Raw genomic sequence first — 25,201 nt, forward strand, 5'->3', positions numbered from 1 at the left:
TTCGTATTGTCACTTTAAACCAGTTCGATATCGGATCAAAAACTTCAAGCATCCAATCTATTTTTCACCTATGCTTACCGACAAGCAGATTTTCCAATGAAGTATAATTTCTTGATTTTGGAAATTCAGTTCATGCGGCAGAATTCTGGCAGATGTTTAAAACGTGCCAATTGTAAATGCTTTTAACAGCCATGGGCCACAAACTGCTGTCCGTCAGTCATGTCGCTCAAACGATTATGCGCGTGTTGTTCATATTTTACACTCACGATCCGGAACTGGGAAAAAAACATGAATTCAAATTACAGTGTTGTAACCGCAGTACCCGGCTCCCCAAAATTTCATGAATTCGCGGCACAGTGTGATTCATCATCCGGCCAAATTATCTTTTAAACAAACTATCTCAAACCATTTTCTTATAAAAGGACTTTCATAATAATAGGACCTATTTTCTTAGCAGACTCCTGGTTAGAAAAAACGTATAAACGCGACCAACCGAACGGTCTTTATTCGAAGAGAGTATAAAAAAGCCTGGAACTAGAAAACGGCCGTATACGGCCTGCACCATAGATAACATTTACACATACAGACAACACATTTAACTTTACACGTATTAGCAAATTCTGCTTATTTATTTTGCAACAGGCTCTAGCGAGTACGTTGAATTTTACAGCTGCAAATCAAAACATTTGCGAGGAGTGGCGTGCATTGCCAGAGGAAGAAAAAGAAAACTACACCAGAAGAGCTCTCGCTGCTGAAGACCCTCGGGATTGATGTTTTGAGTATGTGTTTGGGTAAAATTATGAAGCAACAACAAAGGTCACGATCCAACAAAGCTAAAAAAAAAAGGAAAAAAAAATGACTGACTTACAGACAAAGAACCGGTTAAAAGTACCACATGCAGTCCCTTTGTTCTTTTCCTCGACAAACGTGAAGACACATCCAATTCGCTCCCGCACCCCTCTTTTCCCTTCACGCACCCCACTTTCGACTCGACCAAAGTGAAGGCGTAACACACTGCAAATTCGCTCCCGCACCCCACTTTTCTCTTCTCGCACCCCTCTTTTCCCTTCTCGCACCCAACTTTTCCCTTCTCGCACCTTTCTTTTCCCTTCACGCACCCCGCTTTTGACTAGACCAAAGTGAAGGCGTAACACACTGCAAATTCGCTCCCGCACCCCACTTTTCTCTTCTCCCCCCCCTCTTTTCCCTTGTCCCCCCCCTCTTTTCCCTTCTCGCACCTTTCTTTTCCCTTCACGCACCCCGCTTTTGACTAGACCAAAGTGAAGGCGTAACACACTGCAAATTCGCTCCTGCGCCCCACTTTTCCCTTCACACACCCCTCTTTTCCCATCACGCACCCCGCTTTTGACTCGACCAAAGTGAAGGCGTAACACACTGCAAATTCGCTCCTGCGCCCCACTTTTCTCTTCTCGCACCCCTCTTTTCCCTTGTCGCACCCCTCTTTTCCCTTCTCGCACCTCTCTTTTCCCATCACGCACCCCGCTTTTGACTCGACCAAAGTGAAGGCGTAACACACTGCGAATTCGCTCCCGCACCCCACTTTTCTCTTCACGCACCCCTCTTTTCCCATCACGCACCCCGCTTTTGACTCGACCAAAGTGAAGGCGTAACACACTGCAAATTCGCTCCTGCGCCCCACTTTTCTCTTCTCGCACCCCTCTTTTCCCTTCTCGCACCCCTCTTTTCCCTTCTCGCACCCAACTTTTTCCCTTCTCGCACCTTTCTTTTCCCTTCTCGCACCCCTCTTTTCCCATCACGCACCCCGGTTTTGACTCGACCAAAGTGAAGGCGTAACACACTGCAAAATCGCTCCCGCCCCCCACTTTTCTCTTCTCGCACCCCTCTTTTCCCTTCTCGCACCCAACTTTTCCCTTCACGCACCTCTCTTTTCCCTTCACGCACCCCGCTTTTGACTAGACCAAAGTGAAGGCGTAACACACTGCAAATTCGCTCCTGCGCCCCACTTTTCTCTTCTCGCACCCCTCTTTTCCCTTCTCGCACCCCTCTTTTCCCTTCTCGCACCCCTCTTTTCCCTTCTCGCACCTTTCTTTTCCCTTCACGCACCCCGCTTTTGACTAGACCAAAGTGAAGGCGTAACACACTGCAAATTCGCTCCCAAACCCCACTTTTCTCTTCTCGCACCTTTCTTTTCCCTTCTCGCACCTCTCTTTTCCCTTCACGCACCCCCCTTTTGACTAGAACAAAGTGAAGACCTACCCCACTCCAAAGTTGCTCCCGCACCCCTCTTTTCTCTTCTCGCACCCCCCTTTTCCCTCCTCGCACCCACCTTTTTCCCTTCTCGCACCTTTCTTTTCCCTTCTCGCACCTCTCTTTTCCCATCACGCACCCCGCTTTTGACTCGACCAAAGTGAAGGCGTAACACACTGCAAAATCGCTCCCGCACCCCACTTTTCTCTTCTCGCACCCCTCTTTTCCCTTCTCGCACCCAACTTTTCCCTTCACGCACCTCTCTTTTCCCTTCACGCACCCCGCTTTTGACTAGACCAAAGTGAAGGCGTAACACACTGCAAATTCGCTCCTGCGCCCCACTTTTCTCTTCTCGCACCCCTCTTTTCCCTTCTCGCACCCCTCTTTTCCCTTCTCGCACCCCTCTTTTCCCTTCTCGCACCTTTCTTTTCCCTTCACGCACCCCGCTTTTGACTAGACCAAAGTGAAGGCGTAACACACTGCAAATTCGCTCCCAAACCCCACTTTTCTCTTCTCGCACCTTTCTTTTCCCTTCTCGCACCTCTCTTTTCCCTTCTCGCACCCCGCTTTTGACTAGACCAAAGTGAAGGCGTAACACACTGCAAAATCGCTCCCGCACCCCACTTTTCTCTTCTCGCACCCCTCTTTTCCCTTCTCGCACCCAACTTTTTCCCTTCTCGCACCTTTCTTTTCCCTTCTCGCACCTCTCTTTTCCCTTCACGCACCCCGCTTTTGACTAGACCAAAGTGAAGGCGTAACACACTGCAAAATCGCTCCCGCACCCCTCTTTTCTCTTCTCGCACCCCTCTTTTCCCTTCTCGCACCCAACTTTTTCCCTTCTCGCACCTTTCTTTTCCCTTCTCGCACCTCTCTTTTCCCATCACGCACCCCGCTTTTGACTAGACCAAAGTGAAGGCGTAACACACTGCAAATTCGCTCCTGCGCCCCACTTTTCTCTTCTCGCACCCCTCTTTTCCCTTCTCGCACCCCACTTTTCCCTTCTCGCACCTTTCTTTTCCCTTCACGCACCCCGCTTTTGACTAAACCAAAGTGAAGGCGTAACACACTGCGAATTCGCTCCCAAACCCCACTTTTCTCTTCTCGCGCCCAACCTTTCCCTTCTCGCACCTCTCTTTTCCCATCACGCACCCCGCTTTTGACTCGACCAAAGTGAAGGCGTAACACACTGCGAATTCGCTCCCGCACACCACTTTTCTCTTCACGCACCCCTCTTTTCCCATCACGCACCCCGCTTTTGACTCGACCAAAGTGAAGGCGTAACACACTGCAAATTCGCTCCTGCGCCCCACTTTTCTCTTCTCGCACCCCTCTTTTCCCTTCTCGCACCCCTCTTTTCCCTTCTCGCACCCAACTTTTTCCCTTCTCGCACCTTTCTTTTCCCTTCTCGCACCTCTCTTTTCCCATCACGCACCCCGCTTTTGACTCGACCAAAGTGAAGACGTAACACACTGCAAAATCGCACCCGCACCCCACTTTTATCTTCTCGCTCCCCTCTTTTCCCTTCTCGCACCCAACTTTTCCCTTCACGCACCTCTCTTTTCCCTTCACGCACCCCGCTTTTGACTAGACCAAAGTGAAGGCGTAACACACTGCAAATTCGCTCCTGCGCCCCACTTTTCTCTTCTCGCACCCCTCTTTTCTGTTCTCCCACCTCTCTTTTCCCTTCTCCCACACAACTTCTCCCTTCACGCACCTCTCTTTTCCCTTCACGCACCCCGCTTTTGACTAGACCAAAGTGAAGGCGTATCACTCTGCAAATTCGCTCCTGCGCCCCACTTTTCTCTTCTCGCACCCCTCTTTTCCCTTCTCGCACCCCTCTTTTCCCTTCTCGCACCCCTCTTTTCCCTTCTCGCACCTTTCTTTTCCCTTCACGCACCCCGCTTTTGACTAGACCAAAGTGAAGGCGTAACACACTGCAAATTCGCTCCCAAACCCCACTTTTATCTTCTCGCACCTTTCTTTTCCCTTCTCGCACCTCTCTTTTCCCTTCACGCACCCCGCTTTTGACTAGACCAAAGTGAAGGCGTAACACACTGCAAAATCGCTCCCGCACCCCACTTTTCTCTTCTCGCACCCCTCTTTTCCCTTCTCGCACCCAACTTTTTCCCTTCTCGCACCTTTCTTTTCCCTTCTCGCACCTCTCTTTTCCCTTCACGCACCCCGCTTTTGACTAGACCAAAGTGAAGGCGTACCACACTGCAAACTCGCTCCCGCACCCCCCTTTTCTCTTCTCGCACCCCTCTTTTCCCTTCTCGCACCCAACTTTTTCCCTTCTCGCACCTTTCTTTTCCCTTCTCGCACCTCTCTTTTCCCATCACGCACCCCGCTTTTGACTAGACCAAAGTGAAGGCGTAACACACTGCAAATTCGCTCCTGCGCCCCACTTTTCTCTTCTCGCACCCCTCTTTTCCCTTCTCGCACCCCACTTTTCCCTTCTCGCACCTTTCTTTTCCCTTCACGCACCCCCCTTTTGACTAAACCAAAGTGAAGGCGTAACACACCGCGAATTCCCTCCCAAACCCCACTTTTCTCTTCTCGCGCCCAACCTTTCCCTTTTCGCACCTCTCTTTTCCCATCACGCACCCCGCTTTTGACTCGACCAAAGTGAAGGCGTAACACACTGCGAATTCGCTCCCGCACCCCACTTTTCTCTTCACGCACCCCTCTTTTCCCATCACGCACCCCGCTTTTGACTCGACCAAAGTGAAGGCGTAACACACTGCAAATTCGCTCCTGCGCCCCACTTTTCTCTTCTCGCACCCCTCTTTTCCCTTCTCGCACCCCTCTTTTCCCTTCTCGCACCCAACTTTTTCCCTTCTCGCACCTTTCTTTTCCCTTCTCGCACCTCTCTTTTCCCATCACGCACCCCGCTTTTGACTCGACCAAAGTGAAGGCGTAACACACTGCAAAATCGCTCCCGCACCCCACTTTTCTCTTCTCGCACCCCTCTTTTCCCTTCTCGCACCCAACTTTTCCCTTCACGCACCTCTCTTTTCCCTTCACGCACCCCGCTTTTGACTAGACCAAAGTGAAGGCGTAACACACTGCAAATTCGCTCCTGCGCCCCACTTTTCTCTTCTCGCACCCCTCTTTTCCCTTCTCGCACCCCTCTTTTCCCTTCTCGCACCCCTCTTTTCCCTTCTCGCACCTTTCTTTTCCCTTCACGCACCCCGCTTTTGACTAGACCAAAGTGAAGGCGTAACACACTGCAAATTCGCTCCCAAACCCCACTTTTCTCTTCTCGCACCTTTCTTTTCCCTTCTCGCACCTCTCTTTTCCCTTCACGCACCCCGCTTTTGACTAGACCAAAGTGAAGGCGTAACACACTGCAAAATCGCTCCCGCACCCCACTTTTCTCTTCTCGCACCCCTCTTTTCCCTTCTCGCACCCAACTTTTTCCCTTCTCGCACCTTTCTTTTCCCTTCTCGCCCCTCTCTTTTCCCTTCACTCCCCCCGCTTTTGACTAGACCAAAGTGAAGGCGTAACACACTGCAAAATCGCTCCCGCACCCCTCTTTTCTCTTCTCGCACCCCTCTTTTCCCTTCTCGCACCCAACTTTTTCCCTTCTCGCACCTTTCTTTTCCCTTCTCGCACCTCTCTTTTCGCATCACGCACCCCGCTTTTGACTAGACCAAAGTGAAGGCGTAACACACTGCAAATTCGCTCCTGCGCCCCACTTTTCTCTTCTCGCACCCCTCTTTTCCCTTCTCGCACCCCACTTTTCACTTCTCGCACCTTTCTTTTCCCTTCACGCACCCCGCTTTTGACTAAACCAAAGTGAAGGCGTAACACACTGCGAATTCGCTCCCAAACCCCACTTTTCTCTTCTCGCGCCCAACCTTTCCCTTCTCGCTCTTCTCTTTTCCCATCACGCACCCCGCTTTTGACTCGACCAAAGTGAAGGCGTAACACACTGCAAAATCGCTCCCGCACCCCACTTTTCTCTTCTCGCACCCCTCTTTTCCCTTCTCGCACCCCTCTTTTCTCTTCTCGCACCCATCTTTTCCCTTCTCGCACCCCTCTTTTCCCTTCTCGCACCCAACTTTTTCCCTTCTCGCACCTTTCTTTTCCCTTCTCGCACCTCTCTTTTCCCATCACGCACCCCGCTTTTGACTCGACCAAAGTGAAGGCGTAACACACTGCAAAATCGCTCCTGCACCCCACTTTTCTCTTCTCGCACCCCTCTTTTCCCTTCTCGCACCCCTCTTTTCCCTTCTCGCACCCAACTTTTCCCTTCTCGCACCTTTCTTTTCCCTTCACGCACCCCGCTTTCGACTCGACCAAAGTGAAGGCGTAACACACTGCAAATTCGCTCCCAAACCCCACTTTTCTCTTCTCGCACCCCACTTTTCTCTTCTCGCACCCCTCTTTTCTCTTTTCGCACCCCTCTTTTCCCTTCTCGCACCTCTCTTTTCCCTTCACGCACCCCGCTTTCGACTCGACCAAAGTGAAGAAGCAACACACTGCAAATTCGCTCCCGCACCCCTGTTTTCTCTTCTCCCACCCCTCTTTTCCCTTCTCCCACCCAACTTTTCCCTTCTCGCACCTCTCTTTTCCCTTCACGCATCCCGCTTTCGACTCGACCAAAGTGAAGGCGTAACACACTGCAAATTCGCTCCTGCGCCCCACTTTTCTCTTCTCGCACCCCTCTTTTCCCTTCTTTGCACCCCTCTTTTCTCTTTTCGCACCCCTCTTTTCTCTTCTCGCACCCCTCTTTTCTCTTCTCGCACCCCTCTTTTCCCTTCTGGCACCCAACTTTTCCCTTCTCGCACCTCTCTTTTCCCTTCTTGCACCCCTGTTTGTCTAGACAAAACTGAAGACTTGAAACACTGCAAACTTATATCCACATCCTTTTTTCGCTGGCCCACTACTTTTTCTTCAGAGTTTGATTATACTCTCTGTTGTTTTAATTGAAAAACCAAAATTCCCCTTCGTTTCAGAAATGAGAAACGGTGCTGCTACTTCAGTTACGTCCAAGGTCACATTGACTGCTCTGCAATTTGTGTTGTTGTCGGAGTCGCTCAACGGGACATCCATATACTCATGTACATGTATAAAAGACGCTATTCGTGGGCGCTGAATCATTGTGCTGTGGTACGCGATGCTGACCACACGCACCTCCGCCATGGAACTCAGCTCTACTTTGAATGGGTTAACGTCGGTGGAGGCCCTTGATTTGGAGTCTGGTATTTGGAGAAAGGCATCAATTGTTGAAGCTGGAGAACATGAATGTCTCATTCATTACGAAGGGTGGTCTAAAAAGTTTGATGAGAGATTGCCACTATGTCGTATACGTCAAAATACTCCTCACTTCACGAGCAAGCGAAAGCGACGCAAGCCTGTAGGCCTTCGTGAAACGGAGGGTTTTCTCAGAACCAAACTAGAACTTGATCCGTGTTATATGGTGAAAGATGATGAGTTTGTGTTCTTTGAAAATGGAAAGGTCGTCAAAGCTACCGTCAAAATTAATGACCCTTTCATGCGACTCATACAAGCGACAATCCCCACCAACAACAAGGATGAAGTTGTACGGGTGAGCTACGATAACATCGGCACAAAGGGAGAGGATGTTGATGTCAATGACAACGGAATATCAGCCACCAAGAGGAAAAACCACGATGCTTCTAGTAAAGGTGTGCAAAGAAATACAAAGATCCAGGGAAAACACCATCGATTTCAACAAGGCCGTAAATCACACACAGCCGTCCAACAACGCAAATCACAATCACTTAATTCCCATGACGGTGCTAACATTGAACTCACGGGTCAGACCAAATTAAGTCAAGTGACGCAGATATCTATGGCCGACTGCATTGTGAGCTGTGGCGATTTCCTGGAAACAGAAGAAAGTAACATTTTCCACTTTGTCGAAACACTAACAATTAAAGGAAAAGGACAGTGTGAAGCATCTGGACATACTATCCGGCGCATCGGTGACCGAAAAATCCTTCAGTCCGGAAGGTTTTCCAGACTCCTAGAAAACCCCAAACATGCATTGTTGACTGTAGATTCAGTTTGGCGAGAACGTATTCGCGCCACTCAACTTGCCGCTGAAGAAAGAATGCAACAGCAAGGAGAAGCGAGTTTCAGAGACATCGAGCAGCGACGCTCCATACTGAGGAGAATCATTGGCAGGCAGCTGGAGAGAGGATTGGCCGGGAAAAAGAGACATGTGAAATTTAGTATTCCTTACGACAATCGGGTAGATGGAAAACTACTTGGGTTAAATGCCCGGAATGGTTTCCGAGAGGAATACTCCCCAGAGAGCTTTGTTACTCTTGATCGTTTACTTGGGCAACAATGGGACTGTAGGACTTTGAAAGGCACTGACAGGTACGCCTACATTCACCGTTTAAGTTTCAGGCTCATTCCCGTGACACAAGAAATTGAAATTATTGCCAAGCTAATATCGCAGTCTGTGCTAAACTGGCGTCCAGAGTATAGGGAAGACACACTACGTCAAACAATACATGCCAGTAACCTGTTTGAATCCTAAACCGAGTTGTGTGTTGGACGGGTATTTTTCATGTTCCATGGACTATTTTGAGAGTTGACTGTATTTCATACACTAACTGTTAAAGATAGAGTAGGCCTACCAGTGCTTTTTCAGAAATTTAAATTTTCTTTTCCCGAACGAAATTTTAATAATTATAGTGTACTGCAGCAAATTATTTGCTTTTTTGCATTGCAGTCCTTGATACAGTTGTAAGAAGCATTTTGAAATATTGCGATAATGCCGCGCTCTGCCAGATAGTTTTTCTATAAAATATGCATGTACTGAAGACGTATATGCCAAACTACGTGTACATTGTGCGTTATGTACTAGTACTGTAAATGTACATGTACTCATATGTGCACACTGGCTCTACGTCCTTTTTTTCGCAGTAGGAGTGGGACGCTCCGGTTAAGCAAATTTAAATTAATTGATTACTAAGTCGTGGACCATTTTGTTTGAGTGATGGCTCATTGTAAATTTCATAACAAATGCAATCCTACAAATTGTCAAATCAATTTGAAAATCTATTTTTCGAGGTGCCACGCCCAAAGACACGGGGAGTCTGTCTTTAACTATATTTTATACACTAGTTAGAAGGATGGAAGACTCAAAATGCAAACCACTGAGCTTCCGTGTATCTGTAGCATATATTTAATTATAAAAAGACTGGGTAGATAACACTAATTTCCTGTTTTATTATTCTCATAATATTCTCAAAGGCGTCTTCGTCGTGCGACACCCAGACATGCATCCTGAGGGCTACAATATTGATATAGGTTCAGATGCATTATTACAAATTTTGTGAGGTGAACTTGTCTTTTTCTTTTTCGGCATATAGATTTGAAATTCTCGGCATTGTCACGGAATACTTTTGGTATTTTGTATTTATAAACACTACTTCATTAACAAATCTCTTTGTACAGATACCGTTCCCCCTTTTACTTGTACAGTATATACCACAGTTTAGATAGTATAACCTGGAACATGTATTTCCAATAATGGAGCGGACTATAGCTACAAGTCAGAAAAGGAAAGGGGTGTCTTTTTTGGGGGGGTATCTTTTTTCGGGGGTGAACCTGATGTCTGTGTGCCTTGGTCCGTCGGCCAACAACAAAACAAAAAGTGATTCGATACTTAAAAAAAAGGGAAAGGCTCTTTTATGAACGCCATTCAGCTGTCGTTTGTTTATTTAATTCTCGCCCAAATGAAGAAAACAAAGCAATAAAACACTGAATAAATAAACTACCACCCCTTGCCAAAAAAAGAGAAAAAAAGTAAAAAGAAATACGGACCTGAACTGTTATTGGGAATTGATGTTTATTGTATGTGAAAGATACAAGTATAGAGCAATTGAGTAAATGTTTCAATTTATTCGAAGCTGCGTAAAATTGTACTTTAACGGTAACCCGTAGAGGATTCAGGACTGTTGTGGTTAATATGTACATGCAAATGTTAGTAGTCTGGTAACCAAGTCGAAATAGGAGCGCACTTGCGCACGCGATTTATTTCTTAAATCTGTCGAGAATTCAAGTGGAACACATAGTCTTTGTTCAACACTGTACACTGCTGTTTAATTTTACTATTATTTTACACCAATAAATTGCATGCAAATTAATTCCTTAATTCAAATCTGTGTTACTGTTTTCGCCATGTGGATTAAAACGTGTTTCGTGTATCCAAAAGTGATCAACGTGGAATGGCTACTGCGTATATGCGCAGGGCATTATTCCGATTTAGTATACTGTTTAAAACTGAACTTAAACTCCTTGCTGAAACAATTTAAAAAACACACAAAAATCTGTGATTGGCAAAACACATTTTGGTAATATAATTCAAATTAAACACGGTGAAATAAATAAACTTTAACTGAGAGAGATAGTGGTTTGCAACAATGAGTTCCAAGAATGAATGTGTTCTTAGTCTTTTAGGCCTATCCATATAATGGTATATTTCTGGGACGAAGTAGAATTTGCGTGTTAGGAAGTAATTGTAAATATCTGCAAGCAATTAATGTTTGCTACTTAAGCATGATTTGATACAACAACAAAATCAATTCCGGCTATTTAACTGCTGTGCTTTCACATCACAGTTTTAAAAACAATACTATACAAAGTTAATAAAATTCGCGTAGTAAAGCCACAACCCGTAATCAAATGAACGACGCAAAGTATATCCTTGAAATCTTTGAAAAAAACGATTTCTCATATCGTTGGGGTCCTTTCGTCTGAAGTTGGCTAAAACTGGCTAAGGTTACAGCAATCATCATCAATTTAATCTGAGTTTAAAACGTCCAAGACGCACTCTAGACTTGCCCGTTTGCCTGGGTTATCAGTGTACGTCACTGCCTTGGCGTTAAGTAGGCGTCTAGTCGCTCGCTTTGATGTAATACAGTGGATGAGGTAGCCCAGGGAATATATGTCCGTGCTCGTAGACGCGTGCTCCCCGTTGGCGGTCAGTTCAGGAGCCACCCAAGGGTACCGCCTCCGGTAAATCACTTGCTCTTTGACACAGAGTTTTGGGTGACTCTTGGTAGAGCCAATAACCTCCGACTTCCCATAGTCTATGATAAGAGGACTGTAGTTGAAATCCCTACGAAGCACGACATTGTCGTCTGCGGAGACAAAAGAAGTCAGTAAAATTATTTACATGTAAATTTATAAGAATTGCGGATTTCTATATACTACCACCACGTTAACGGTTACTACCCGCCACTCGGCACCAGCCAGAGGAGGCAGAGTGGATTGAGGACTTTCAAATTTTTGTGTGATTTTTTTTTCTGCTCATCCAGCTGTTTTCTTTCATCCCTATTCGCCTTTATCATGAAATTGAAAGCTTGGAGTGTATTATCGGTTCATACCCATGATGTACTATAAACATACGAAGGCCTAATGGTCACTTTAAGGAGGGCGGAACCGCCCCTGTTTTCTTGTTTGCTTACATGCCTGCAGATAGGCTGCATAGTGAGGGATTGGAATTAAAATTCATAACTGATAGTAATTACGGACAGCAATTTATACGTGTATATAGGCCTAGGTCTATTAAATTTAATCTTGAAAATACACAATGAAGTACACTCGGAAGATTATGTCCGTTACTCATGCACAAAGTGCTTTTGGTAACACATTTTACTGATATATAAAGGAAAATCTGAAATTAAATGTCAATATTTACAATGACCACCAATTATTGTTTGAAATGTTACATGTTCTGTTATAGGGTGTAACATGAAAAATCGCGTTTACGCTGCCGTCAACAACGAAAATGTCATCGAACAATGAAATGTTCCGATGGAGCAGGATTCGACGGATCTTGCTTACCTTTTAAGTCATTGTGTATCACCTGACTTCTGTGGATTGCCGCCAATCCATCCACGACCTGCTTAAGGACGTTAACCCAAGGAATAGCACCAAGGAGTTGTTTGTCCCTCAGGGCTTTCCAGATCGTCACTCTACCCCAATACTGAGTTATTATACTGTATGGTTGTTGCTTGGTGTTAACTCCGATCAAGAGGGGGAGATGGGGGGATGCCTCCAACATCAGCATTGTTTGTGCCTCTTTTTCCACAGCTCTGCGGAGCTCCTCAGCAGACAGATGCTCTGGGTTCAGCATAGTTTTTACTACCACTGAAATTCCCTTATACGTCGACCTTTTGCATGATCCAAATGTTCCTTGACCTAACAGGCCTACCTCGCCATGTACCAGGTCATCCATCTTTAGATGCATGCATGTTGGGATTCCCCTTTTGCCTGCAGTTTTCTCAGAAAGTTCCCTCTTTAGTCTGCAGACATTTTTCCTGTCTTCCTCTTGCGCTTTCGATAACTCTTCGATCTTCTCTTTCAACGCACGGTTCTCATCATGGAGTTTCCTCACTTCTGGCGGTGTGCATGGTGTAACCATGATTCGGTTTATGATTTCGCCTACTCCGGGCAGTAAAGGCGAGGTCCCATCGATGTTTTGTTCTCCCCAGCTTTCTGGGATGCAGGGGCTGTCAATTGGGACGGCTAGCTGGATTCCGTAATACAACCACACGGGTCGGGGGTTTGCTTTACTCTTCCCTGGTTTCGCCCGTTTGATGTGCTGGCCGAATACCGATTTAAGGAGTATCCCTGTCTTGCAAGTGCTGAGGAGCGGCAACTTTTCTCTCACTTTCTCGTGAGCTAGTTTCACTGGTATGCGCCCGTTTTCATTAACCTCAAATATATCACGAATGACTGTTAATGGGGATTTCATATTTCTACAGAATGACGAAATAATGACGAGCAGTAACATATACTAAATATGGACTATTGTGCTAAAGCTGGAATGACCGTCAGGTGAAAAGACGGAAGAGAAATACCAAGACTGCATTTATATCTGTACTCGATCCTGCAAGGGCAATTATCAGATCCTATGATTGCAATAAAACCACAGGCTGGATCCACCCTTGTTCTAGTCCTCCTTGAGCCCTGCTTACCACTGGTTGCGGGAAAGGTGCAGTTGGCCCACGAAGGGTAATAAAACTAACCACAAGATATAAGTGAATGGGGGCTCCTGATATTAATGTTAAAATCACCCCATACACATGAAAAACACCGGGGACATTTTGCGAATGCAGTTGACATTGACTTCATTATTTCAGTACTTTCTTCGGGATAATTTTTACTGTGTTTTACAGTTGTATATGTACATGTGTATAATTTGCCTAGTGCGTGCCTAGTGGAAACCAGTAGGTGATCAACTCATAATTTTCAATATTCAGAACAGAATGAAAAAAGACTAATGAAAGCCATCTAAAGATGTTCCTGAAGATGTTCTGAATAAGGAATGAAATATTCAATGAACATGATTTTTATCAGTCTTTCTGGATTCTCATATTGTGTTGCCCAGTGGAATCAACAGAGTATACCTAGTTTGCAATGGTTCAGTTTCGCCATACAATACATTGTTCAGTTCGAAAATTAAAAGCGCATGCAGGTGTACATTCTCGGGGAGCCAATTATTCAATATTGTTGCCTTACAGCCAATTTAATAAGTGTGCACTACTCTATTTCGTTTTGCTGCGAATTCCACCAGGCAGTTTGCAAATTTCCCCCACTGCACTGTTCTTCATTTTTCCTTACTCTTGCTGAATTTTATGTTTGAATATTCGGGTGCTTGACAAACCAAGCCACCGCCTTGAAGGTCAGTGCAGTGGTAATTCACAAAACACATGCAGTCACAGCGCTCGTAAAACCCTGTGGTCAGCATCCCGCTTTTTGTGTGCTTGTGATTCTGGATCGTGAAGGCCACTGTGGGTGTGGAGCAAGGTGAGCATGGGCACTCTTATTGGCTACGTTCTGGCAGTACACAAGCCATGGGCGCTGTTTCCTTATTGGTCCATTCTGGTTTGTACACGGACCATCGGTACCGATGGTCCGTGTACAATCAATTTAATGTCGCTTCTATCGAGAGTGTCCGAGTAATGCACATCATTTACAAATTAATAGTCAAGGAGCAAAGTCCAGAAAACCCTCTAATTTAGGAGTTAGCTCAACACCCCCAACATCTAAGGTTTGACTTCATAAAGTGGTAGTTTATACCTTACACATCTTCACTAGGTAGTATGTGGTGTCAAATTGTGGTATCACTTTTGAGAAAATCGTGATTTTTTGAAGAGTCAAGCCTTCTTTCAGTGGGGATTTCTGTAAAGACCAAACACTGTTTACATATTAGGCTTATAACACAATGTATTTTTTAGTGCAAGTTTTATCGCATTTGTTTTGGTACTTATATCATTTAAAACTATAATAAAATATTTACTACAAAGATTTTATTTTTTAATGGTTATTTGTTATAAAAAACACTTTAATATTAGTATTTTAAATTATTAATAATAAAGCGTTTGGTTTTTGCATATAGTCTGGTGCCTCACATGAAAAAGAGCTATTCGTTTTTCATGCAACGGGTCTGGGTTTCAGATCAGGTTACACATGGCAAGCATAGCTTAGTCACGTTAGTTGCAGATCATCCATAGTTTTCGACTTGCAAATGTCTCTGAAGTTTGACAAAAGCCTAAGGCATTTGTTGCAGCATTCGACAGACTTCTGCCTGATGACTGAAGAGGACAATCAAGCTTATTGGTAGGTTCCAGAAGTGTTTTGCATAACTTTTTTCAACACGATTTGTCATGTTTGTTCATGACCATGGTCATGGGGATTGTGAGTTTGGGGAAACCCATGTCAGATCACGGTTCGATACTCTTTTGATATTTCTTCCAGACATTTACAAGACCTTTTGTTCTTATTTTAACAGATACATCACTTCTTTGCCATGTCACTTCATCTTATAGTGTCTTCTGATGATTATTTCTGACTACCAACGGACCAAGAAGGGTTAATAATGCAGGTGTGTTTTTCATTCTCAGCGCTCTTTCTTGGGTGTAACCCTTTCTTCTACGTGTTTTATACTTTGTATTAAACATGTGGGCCTTGATTAAGATTTCTGATAACAGGCTCTGTCTTACTGGCACCATTGTAAGGGTAGTATCCATGTTTAGCACTTAAATTAAATTGCTACTTGAGACAACATCATTCATGTGAAAAAATACAAAATCATTTCTTTCATATGATACAGCACCGAGACGTCTTTTCTCTGTGAGAGCTTCGTCATGATCGTCCCATCTTCATCAGCGGGCCAACAGCAAATGGAGTTCACTGTCATGGACTAAAAAGAACGAGTATGTGTTTCACAAATTGATGTTGCTGTTGCTTTTTTGAATAGGGGATTTGTTTTTAAAAAGTTAGATGGTCTTTTGATATTTCTTCCAGACCAGACATTTACTGAAACCTTTTCGTTCTTATTTTAACAGATACGTCACTTCTTTGCCAAGTCGCTTCATCCCATGTTGTCTTCTGGCGATTATTTCTAACTACCAAGAAGGGTTGTTGCAGGTGTGTGTTTCACTCCCATTGCTGTTTCTTTTATGGTTTACGTTGGACATGTGGGCCTAACAGTATACTAAAAAGAAATAGATTTTGATTCATAAATAAATATACATAATTTCAAAAAGATTTATCCATACTGTTATTTGTGTTGTTAAAAGTAGTGGTTAATTCTCAAGGCACTTTCAAACATTAATTTTATTTGGTTGCTGTTATGTTTGTTTCAATGTTATAGTGCCCATCCTCACAAGCATGGACAGCCAAGATGATGAGGGGTCATTTGTCCTTCTACCTGCAAAGAGAAAAAGACGAACAAATTTTGACAAGTGTGTAATCTGCCAGATAGATACAGATGAGTCCCTAAGAACACCACTGCCGTCCTCTATACCCAAACTGATTTCTGCATTAGAAATCCGTGAAGACGATGTGTATGAACGTCTGAAGCCTGACATTGGACATCTGCCAGAACTTTCATTTCTTTGGCATTCCAAATGCTATGAGGCCTTCACAAGCAAGGAAAATCTGCGTCACTTTCTGAAACGGAGACGTGCCATTTCCCCGACTCCATCAGAGATTTCCACAGTCAGTAGTGCGGGTTCAAATACAAGTAGTGGAACACCACGCGTGTCCAGATCCAAATCTACTCCCACTGACTGGTCGAAGTGCCTGTTCTGCAAACAGCTAACCCACAAAAAAGTGAAATCGATGGTAGCGGCCAGCACATTTCAAGTCTGTGAAACTATTTATCATGCTGCTGAGTGTAGAGGAGATGAAGAGCTGCTGCGGGTGCTGCGTGGTGTCAATAATGACCTTGTGGCAGCTGAAGGAAAGTATCACAAAGCCTGCTTTTCCACATATGTGAGCAAGTCAAATCTCAAGCGCCAAGTTGCCATCGAAAGCAAACAGGAGAGCACATTTGACATTGCAATGAGAGAGTTGGTTGCAGATATTTCACCTGACATTGTAGCCGGTAAAGCCTTCAACATGACAACACTGCTGAAAAAGTACAAAGATTGTTTGAAAGATCATGGAGAATCTGCTGACTCATACACCAATCAGCGGCTAAAAAACAGATTGCAAAACCACTTTGGTGATGGAATTGTTTTCCACCAGACATTTGGGCCATCAAGGTCTGAGCTTGTGTACTCAAGCTCAGTATGCTTGCAAGATGTCATCAATGCTGCACATCAGAGGTCAACATTGGATGCACAGAGTGTTAATCCAAAGCAAGGGGTTCCATCCGGTGAGAATGCAAGTGACGACCAGCAGAAAATAATACATCAGGCAGCGACATTGATCAAAGCAGACATCAGTTTTAATGACGAAAGATCCAGCACTAAGAGGATTAATTGAGTTAACAGTCTGCAATTGCAAGACTTCATTCTGTAGATGCAGGGTTTGTCGTTGCCACACAGAGGGTCTGGCGTGTACAGAGTCCTGTGCTTGCATGGCATCTGAAGATTGTGAAAATCCAAACAACGTGACAGGGGAAACTTTGGATGATGACAGTGAGGATGACTTGGATGCATAAGTATACAAGTAAAAGCATCAACTGTTTTTGTAAAGAACTGTCTTTTTTGATAAAAACAGGTTTCTTTTGAAATTTCACAATGGGACAGGCAGCCTACAATTAGAAATTGGTTTTCTACACGCCAGCAACACAAGTAAGAAGATTGGGTTTTTTTGTCGAGCATGCAGCTACATGTAATTTAATTTCCTAGTCCACATGTATGTGCCCGAAAGTTGCCTGACATAATACATCTGACACAAGTAATTTACAGCCAGTGTACTATTACAGTAGCGACAGAAACCTTAAGCTAATATTTGCATTCTTTAACTTAAAAACATGATGTGGCAATATTTCTTTAACAAGAAAGTCCCTTAAATGTTGCTTTGTTGTAAGAAAATGGGAGTATGATGCAGATTTGAGTGGATTACAAATTTGCATTGCAACCATGCAGTATCAATTCCAAAAGAAATATGCAAAACAAGGGCTTGAAATTTCCTGTGGAACTTAAAAAGTGGCTGTGGTAAAGCCTTATTGACACCTAAGGCCTTAAAATATTATTTGGTTGAAAGAAAATAGGAACTTAATTTGAATTCATATGAGGAGACATTAGTTAGCCCCACTTGTGTGGCTGCAGATATGCTACACTGTGTGGTGTAGCATATCCGCAGCCACAATTAGTCAGTTCAAATTAAAGTATGAGTTTAATTAAATCTGATAGGATAAGCCTCAAATGAGGAATTTGCATTTTTCTGTAAATGAAAAATGGACTTGGTAGTGCTGCCTTGACCACCTAAAACACTGAAATGTTCAAGAACTGGGAATCCATTTATACAAATACGCTAAATTTGATGAGCCACTAGAACATGAGTTACACGTTCCCGCCCTACAACCGAAAAATGGGCGTGGCAGCATTGTTTGGACCTCCCAAGTCCTTGACATGTACATTTGTGACAGATTAAGGGATTATAATGTTTCATTATCCATTTCTTGGGAAATGAAATAAAAACAGAAGCTAGAAGTTGCAGCTTAAAGCAAGACTTCGAATTTTCTTTTGTGTTTTATTATTTATCGCATTTTCAAAATATTGTAATATTTTTACGTATAGCGCAAAAGTGCTACCACAATTTGAGGCCACATACTACCTAGAAATGTTCTCTAAGGTCTATTCCACCAAGTTATGCTGTCAGACCTTAGATGTTATGAGGGTTGAGAACTTTCATTTTTTCAGGGTCCGTGCTCCTTGACTATAAAAGGTAAGTAGGTTAAAATAACTTCACCAAACTGAGAGTCGATAAGGAGAAACTTGGCGATTTCGTCTGGGGTCATCTCAGCCAAGTCCTCTCTGAACAGTTCCAACAGCTGCTCCTCCTTGGACGGCAGGACTTTGAGATCGGACTCCTGATTCACAAAAAATCCACATGGTCAGTGGCGGAGATTTGAACTCGGAACAGGGGGAAGAAGGATTAGCGATGAGATATTTGTAAGGTGATGACTTGCCCAGCAATAGAAATCTGAAACCTTTGCAGGGTAGGCCTACTGACACTAACCACTGAGAAGCGATCTTCATTATACTTATGTTTGAAGTTAAAGTTTAAAATGTATTTCGCTCCTGCAGATCCTTACATCAATACGACATTTAAGCTATTTTAAAAATGTTATGAGTGCTAATGAATGCATTTTGGATCTCAGAGTTATCCCAAAGATGTTTACATTTGGCTGTAAACTTTATTGCTGCATGAAAAACTGCGGCGGAGTTGACTCAATAGCCAATCCCTGTGTCCAAAAGCGTGAGGAGATATATACCCCCATTTCCTGGGATGTGACCTATAAACGACCACGACTGAGCGTGTCACATTGAAAAGATACTTTTATCATTATCATTATTTTAAGTAGGTGGATAATGAGAACGAAAGGTTTTATTCTAATGCTGACTTTAAGATAGATTTCCTACACTATGGCAGAGGTGACGTTTTAATACTTTGCAACGGGCTGTTTGCAAACTCTTCTCATCCAGTCTTTGATACATCTAACAGTGTCATAGGTGAAAGTGATCCCGGGACAAATAAGATGCTTATAAATGTTTCCTTATGGTATCCCTATGACTAATGTAAGTGATAATTTACATGTATTCATAAAACAAAACAGACGGACAATTAAAAATTTGAAAACCCCAAAAAGTGCTGAGCGTAATGTAGTGGCAAGAATTACTAGCGCCAGATAAGGTTGTTGAGGCCCGTGAGAATTGCTTAAATTGTCTGTTATATCTTTATGAAGAACGTTTTCCACAGTGTGAGCTCCAAAGTCGTTTTATGTCAAAAGCACCGTGGATAAGAGAAGGAATCTATAGTTCAATCAGAGAAAATAATTCATAATAAATCTGGCAACCTATAGTTTACAAAAAAGTTAACATACGTAACAACAATGGAAATTAAGAGAAAAATACTAAAGGAAGAAGAAAGCTCATCTATTCTTTGCTCAATTAGATTTCGTCCTATTTTAGGCAGAATTATGCTACCATTTGCTCTAAAATTAATATGATTAATTTATTGATTTTAGCAAGAAAATAGCGAGAGAACTTCCTCAATCAAGCAACGCATTTGAACATTTTTTTGGTAAAAGTGTGCACAATTTAGTTTTGCCCCTGTTACCGAGTTTCCAAAGTGCATAATGGAAATGCCACAGGTTACTCTGGTATAACTACTCGTGTCATTAAGTAATCTGGTTATGTCCTTTTGGAGCCCTCGTTCGTCACTGGTATTTTCCTGAAGTGTTTAAATTAATAGTAGTAACTATCATCAAATATGATACACAAATCAATAACCATGTTTTTCTATTTTCTGGCAGAAATAAAAAACAATCAAACTGCAGAACCGCTCGATGTATTTGATAAGCCAGCAAGATCTATTATCAGAAATCTCATTTTGGGCATTAAAAAAAAAAAAAGGTTTAACAGTGTCAGCAATTATTAGTGTCTTAAAATAATAAACTGAAAACAGACAGTTATCCTTGGCGTATGCCTGTACCTGTCTCAGGCTCATGATACTGCAAATCAAGCCATTCGTATTCACACATTAGAGCAGTTTTGCATACGTGGAATCGCCTGAGAGGTCTTGGGTTACAATTTAAAATGTTATTTCTTCATGACTATGTTTTCCTTTTGCGTACTTAAATTGTTCTTTCCTGAGCTTTGACTTTTCTACTGGTAAGCAGTGTTCCAATGATTAATCTTCAGATTTATTGCCTGTTCCTTTCATCAAATAGCCTGCTCTTTCTTCAGTTTATCTTTAATGTTCCTGCTCTTCTAGAAGATCACAGTATGCTCTTTGTATCCACTTCCTTTAATCTCTGACTAGTACAGCAGTATGTACACTCCCTGTAAATTTTCAGGAGATCAGCAGGATGTTGGGACACTTAATCCCTAGTTGTTGTTCATACCTTACTCCAAGCTGTGAAAGCCATAAACTTCTGCTGAGTGCTCATCTGCCTAGATACTAGATGACCAATCAGTATTGGAGTCGTGTGTGGAACTTTTTAAGTTGTCCAATGAGAGCTTGAGCTAGTCATGTGGCAAAGACATGTTGTGGGGAGCAGTTTGCCCGAGAGTTTTGGCAAACTGGGCATTCCAAGCTTTGCCATTGTGCTGTCTACATGCCTGCCGAACTCTGTCTGCACTCTGCACTACTTTTCTTTGGACTGGCAGACTTCAAAATCCAAGTATTCCGCTTATGTTCACCAGTGTTGGCTCTCTATCTTAGGTAAGTTTGAGTTCCAATTTATATACTTTCATACTATTGTGTAACTTTTCTGGAATTTAGTTAATGTATTTTTCACTGTGACTCTTGTTCTAAATTGGGAAAAGAAGTTTACCGATCGATTACATGAAGTCTGGACTTTGGGATATTTTTTAGAAGTCCAAGCAGATGTTGAAAGTTTTGATATATGTATCTCGTAGTTTCCACAAGCCAGTACATTTCTGAGACTAGATCTAAAAGAGATGTTCCCTCAGAAAGCTTTGCCTGAATTAAGTAAGGCAGTTTGAGTGCACTTTTCAATCACCTTGACTAATAACTTAACGGAGACTGGGAATAGGTTGTGCTTGTCACTGCATTGAGACATATGAGCAGATTTTGAATATATGTGTAAGTCAGGACTTATCACCCATCACATCCATGTGTAAGTGATACACTGACCGCAGTCCTACAGTTTGGACCAATGATGTTGAAATACTTTTCCGACGACTATGGTTTATTCGAACAGGGTTTGTGTATACTTGGTAGATTCTGATATGCGTTGAATTCATCAGAAGTTAGAGATATGAATTGTCTCTTGGTCAAGGTTTAGATTTTGTTTTTATATATACATACATTGTATATAACCATTCTGATTAAGAGTTTGCGCTTTCCTGGATTGATTCCTACCTCACGATGTGTGGGACTGGGAAATGTATTTCCAGGAAAATCCTTGTCTAGTTTTAAGATTTTTCTAGGTCAATGCCTCAGATATTTCAACTTCACATGTTAATTTAACTTAACCAAGCTATATATATTGTGACTTGCAGACACAGCACAAATACACCAAGGCATCTGCGGCACTAATCACCAGCATCAACCTTGCAAGATCCTTAAGTATTCTTTTACGTTACATTTCTTCTGCTGAACTTTGCCCGTTACTTTTGCCGACTGCCTACACAACACAACGGACTCGTGTCATCCCACCTTGGAACGACTCGTCGCAACATTGGCGCCAATTTTTTTCTTGAGCACAAAGTGTGTTTTAACTTAGCAGGATCCTGCATTCTCTGTAAACCTCATATTTCCATTTATGGCCACTGGTGTTCTCTACATTTACTTTGTGTTTCTCGTATTGATTGGCTTAGCTCTTTCACTCCAATAAAGCAAAATCTCTTTGGTATCGTGAATGCTGAATTGTGTGAAATTTGGTCCCTGCTATTTTGAAATGTGAACCACAGGCTACATTTCATACATGAATGTTTTCCCTAGAATTTCCTATAGTCTTTTTACTTATGCAGTGAGTCTCTTACATAAGCATCATATTGTAAATACTTTAGCAATCCAAATACAGAGCTTGTAAAGGGAATGAATGGCTCCTGTCTAAAAGAATTCTCATTTAATTTAATTAACAAAAATTGCATGATAATTTTGGCACCGGACAAAAAAACTTAAACACAAAATACTTTTTCCCAGTTGGCGTTGTGCTCCTCTTAATCGGGTCAAAAGTCCCAGGTATTTAACTGGATAAGAATCTCTCTCTTGGAGTAAACATATTTACGTGTCGTGTGGTAAATTCTTCGAAATTGTTGTCGAAAACTGTACATTTAACTTTATTTAAAACACTTATTCTGTTCTACTAAATTAATCCATTCTGACCTAGGGTAGCCCAACATCTTAATGCAACAAGCTGCTTATTTCACAGACGAAAGTTATCCAAAAATATCAAACACAGACCACTTAACTTATACAACTCCATTATTTGCAAAGTAAGGAATACTAAATATAAATTTCTTTTTAACATTTAACCTTGGGTAAATTTATGTGTGTATACAAACATGGTTTTTTACTGCGCTATTTGAATTCCTGTTTCCAATTACAGTCTTATCCCAAAATTTGGGTCCTTTTAGACAAACCGATACGGATCTGGCAAGACTCTCAACTCGACATATTTTCACTTATAAACCTACCTTGTCAGTTTGCATAATGAAAATTGGTTCATGTAACCATGTCAGTTTACTTTTACTGTCTTACTGTTGTGTGTCCCTGCAGCGTATCATGTTGTATTGTCCAATATCTCCCATCTTAGGTTTATGGTCTGGTTTGAATTATTGTTGGTGCAAAAGGAAACCTAGAAGCACAATTATTCTTTTTTTTCTAAATGTTGGTAATAAGTCAAACTATGTCCATTTATCACACCAGTTCTCATTAATTGTAAAAACATTCATTGCATATAGGCAATTCATATATTTGGGACCTCTTTCGTCGCCAACATGAAATAAATGCATCTTACAGTATGGGGCAAATTTGTTGTTGTCGGGGGATGATTAAAATTTCTTCATACTATTTGATCGCACTTGTTTGCACAATTTATCGCACTGACAAGTCTTCCAAATGTTGCCTAGTCGGGCTCATGAATCTTCTCAACCCGCTATAGCGCCAAAACTACGAATAGTGTGCATTTGAAAAAAAACAACACTTGTGGCTGATTAATCAAGCATTTAATATGACACAGACTTGGCAAATACAACGGTTAAAGATGTTCTGTGCCTTTTAATTTGCAAAAGTATAAATATTATTGTGGCACACATATACGACGCATAAAATGGTAACATTTTTGCATCTGACTTTCTTTTGCAACGAGCATCACCTTAATTCAAAGGTGCTTTAGATTTTGATTTAACTTTTTCGTTGGCAATTACAACAAATGTGCAATGTTACACGCTGAAACTCTGTCTTTTACTGTTTACCCTTCGGTGATTGAGTATTCATTTTCATTTACTGTCATGCAAAGTTGAACATTCAGCATTCCATTGGAGTTAAGTACACAAGCTTAAACAAATCATGACACAACTTTGCTGACGAATGCAGGCAGGACAAGACTAGTGTAAACAGTTATATTAAGCCTGCAAACAATTTTGGCCTACATGACAGTGTAGGGTTATGAAATTGCATGATTAGAATCTACCAAAACACAAACCCAAGTAATCTTTTTGCATTGTTCAAAATATAATCTATAACAGTTTTGCAAATGGATCTAACGACTGCTTTGCTTCTCCGTTGTTATGTCTGCATTTAAAACAGGTTCTCTCTATCTCTTTATAATTTTTAGCGATCGATGATCTGTCTTCCAAGGCACCTAGGTACGGGTGCATTAAACTGTTCACTTTCCAGCTGATCATTTCCCAGCTGTTCCTTTCCCAGCTGTCACCTTAGCAATGTTTCAAATGACTGGTTCAGCTCAATCATCATGAATATTTAAATATGTAAACATTAATTAATTTCAAGGAATGTAACTTTTGATAATACTCAGATGAATGCCAATTCTGTACCTAACATACCTTAAAAACACAGATTTGTGCGAATTTGCGTTCACATTTAGCGAAATGGGTTGATTCCAATTTAAAACAAATGAGGAGGAAACACGGATTCTCATTAGTAAAGCCAGTTATGAAGTAATGGACCAATGCCCAACCAACAGAAACTAGCACACTCCACCAACCCCCATTGTAAGATGTAACAGTGGCTTAATAAACGTTGTTAGTCTACTCACCATTAGGGCCGAAGCTGAAACCGTCACCAACGTGGCTGCAAGAGCCATCAGCTTCCACATGGTAGTCATTCTCAAAATCTGTGAAGTCAAGTCTTTGAATGGAAATGGACAAAATGGCCAGGTGTACTCGATCGAGAAAATCACCGTGAATGGAGAACTCGTTGTTGAGTGACTTTATATACCTTACAACATTTAGAAACCTTCTGACTTTTGTTACAGTTAAACTATAGGCCCAAGAAAGTCATGCCTGCATAATTTTGTCATCGACGCTCTGTTTGATTTGATGGTGCTCTTTAATGGTTTCAATTGCAAGTCCAAAACATACAAAAACTTTATTCGGTTTTTTGAGTTACAGTTACAGTTTATGTTACAGGATTGTTTTTGGACTGCAGGGGAAATCCAATGCAGTCTGCACAGCAAGGCCTTGGTCAGCACTTGAAAAGACAGACAGACGCTATAAAAGTTGGGGCAGGGTAATAATTAACGCAGTAGTTATACCATACCTGCAGAAACTGGCTAGAAAAGGACAACTACTGCCTTCAAAAACTTTATTAATAAATCTTCTTAGTTAGCATTCGTTAATGCTGTCCCGAGATCCCAGGGACGGATGCTCTCGAATGTGGTTCCAGAAGTGCAATGTACATATCGTCTTTGTTTTTAGATGGCATTTTTACGAACCCTTCCGAAAGCACACATTCAGAAACGGTTGTAATCAAAATCGTTGGGAACCTGCTGGTACTGGAAATTGAGAGTGCACCTTAACGA

At 42.4% G+C, this 25,201-nt stretch overlaps 2 protein-coding genes and 1 long non-coding RNA gene across 3 annotated transcripts in view; 2 read left to right on the forward strand and 1 right to left on the reverse strand.

Moving 5' to 3' along the window:
* LOC147795675 (uncharacterized) overlaps positions 1-24,596 on the reverse strand; it is a 32,393-nt gene extending 7,797 nt beyond the window's left edge. The window contains exons 1-2 of the mRNA XM_087131251.1: positions 24,437-24,596; positions 18,433-18,553 (exon numbers count right to left, since the gene is read on the reverse strand). Of these exons, the coding sequence (XP_086987377.1) occupies positions 18,433-18,553; positions 24,437-24,505 (190 nt within the window). The 5' untranslated portion in view covers positions 24,506-24,596. The remainder of the gene's footprint in view (positions 1-18,432; positions 18,554-24,436) is intronic.
* On the forward strand, positions 311-11,248 carry LOC147795676 (uncharacterized). Its single transcript, XM_087131480.1, has 2 exons — positions 311-779; positions 7,191-11,248. The coding sequence occupies exon 2, from the start codon at positions 7,352-7,354 to the stop codon at positions 8,744-8,746; it is 1,395 nt and encodes a 464-aa protein (XP_086987606.1). The 5' UTR covers positions 311-779; positions 7,191-7,351; the 3' UTR covers positions 8,747-11,248.
* LOC147795677 (uncharacterized) lies at positions 14,209-16,490 on the forward strand. Its single transcript, XR_015423665.1, has 5 exons — positions 14,209-14,844; positions 15,017-15,109; positions 15,338-15,440; positions 15,573-15,654; positions 15,881-16,490. It is a non-coding gene; the product is annotated as an uncharacterized LOC147795677 (long non-coding RNA).
* Positions 24,597-25,201: the final 605 nt, after the last annotated feature.

This window comes from Acanthaster planci, linkage group LG21 (genome assembly GCF_054643075.1).
Source record: "Acanthaster planci isolate LZ-2023a linkage group LG21, COTS_SCS, whole genome shotgun sequence".
In the NCBI taxonomy this organism is placed as follows: domain Eukaryota; kingdom Metazoa; phylum Echinodermata; class Asteroidea; order Valvatida; family Acanthasteridae; genus Acanthaster; species Acanthaster planci.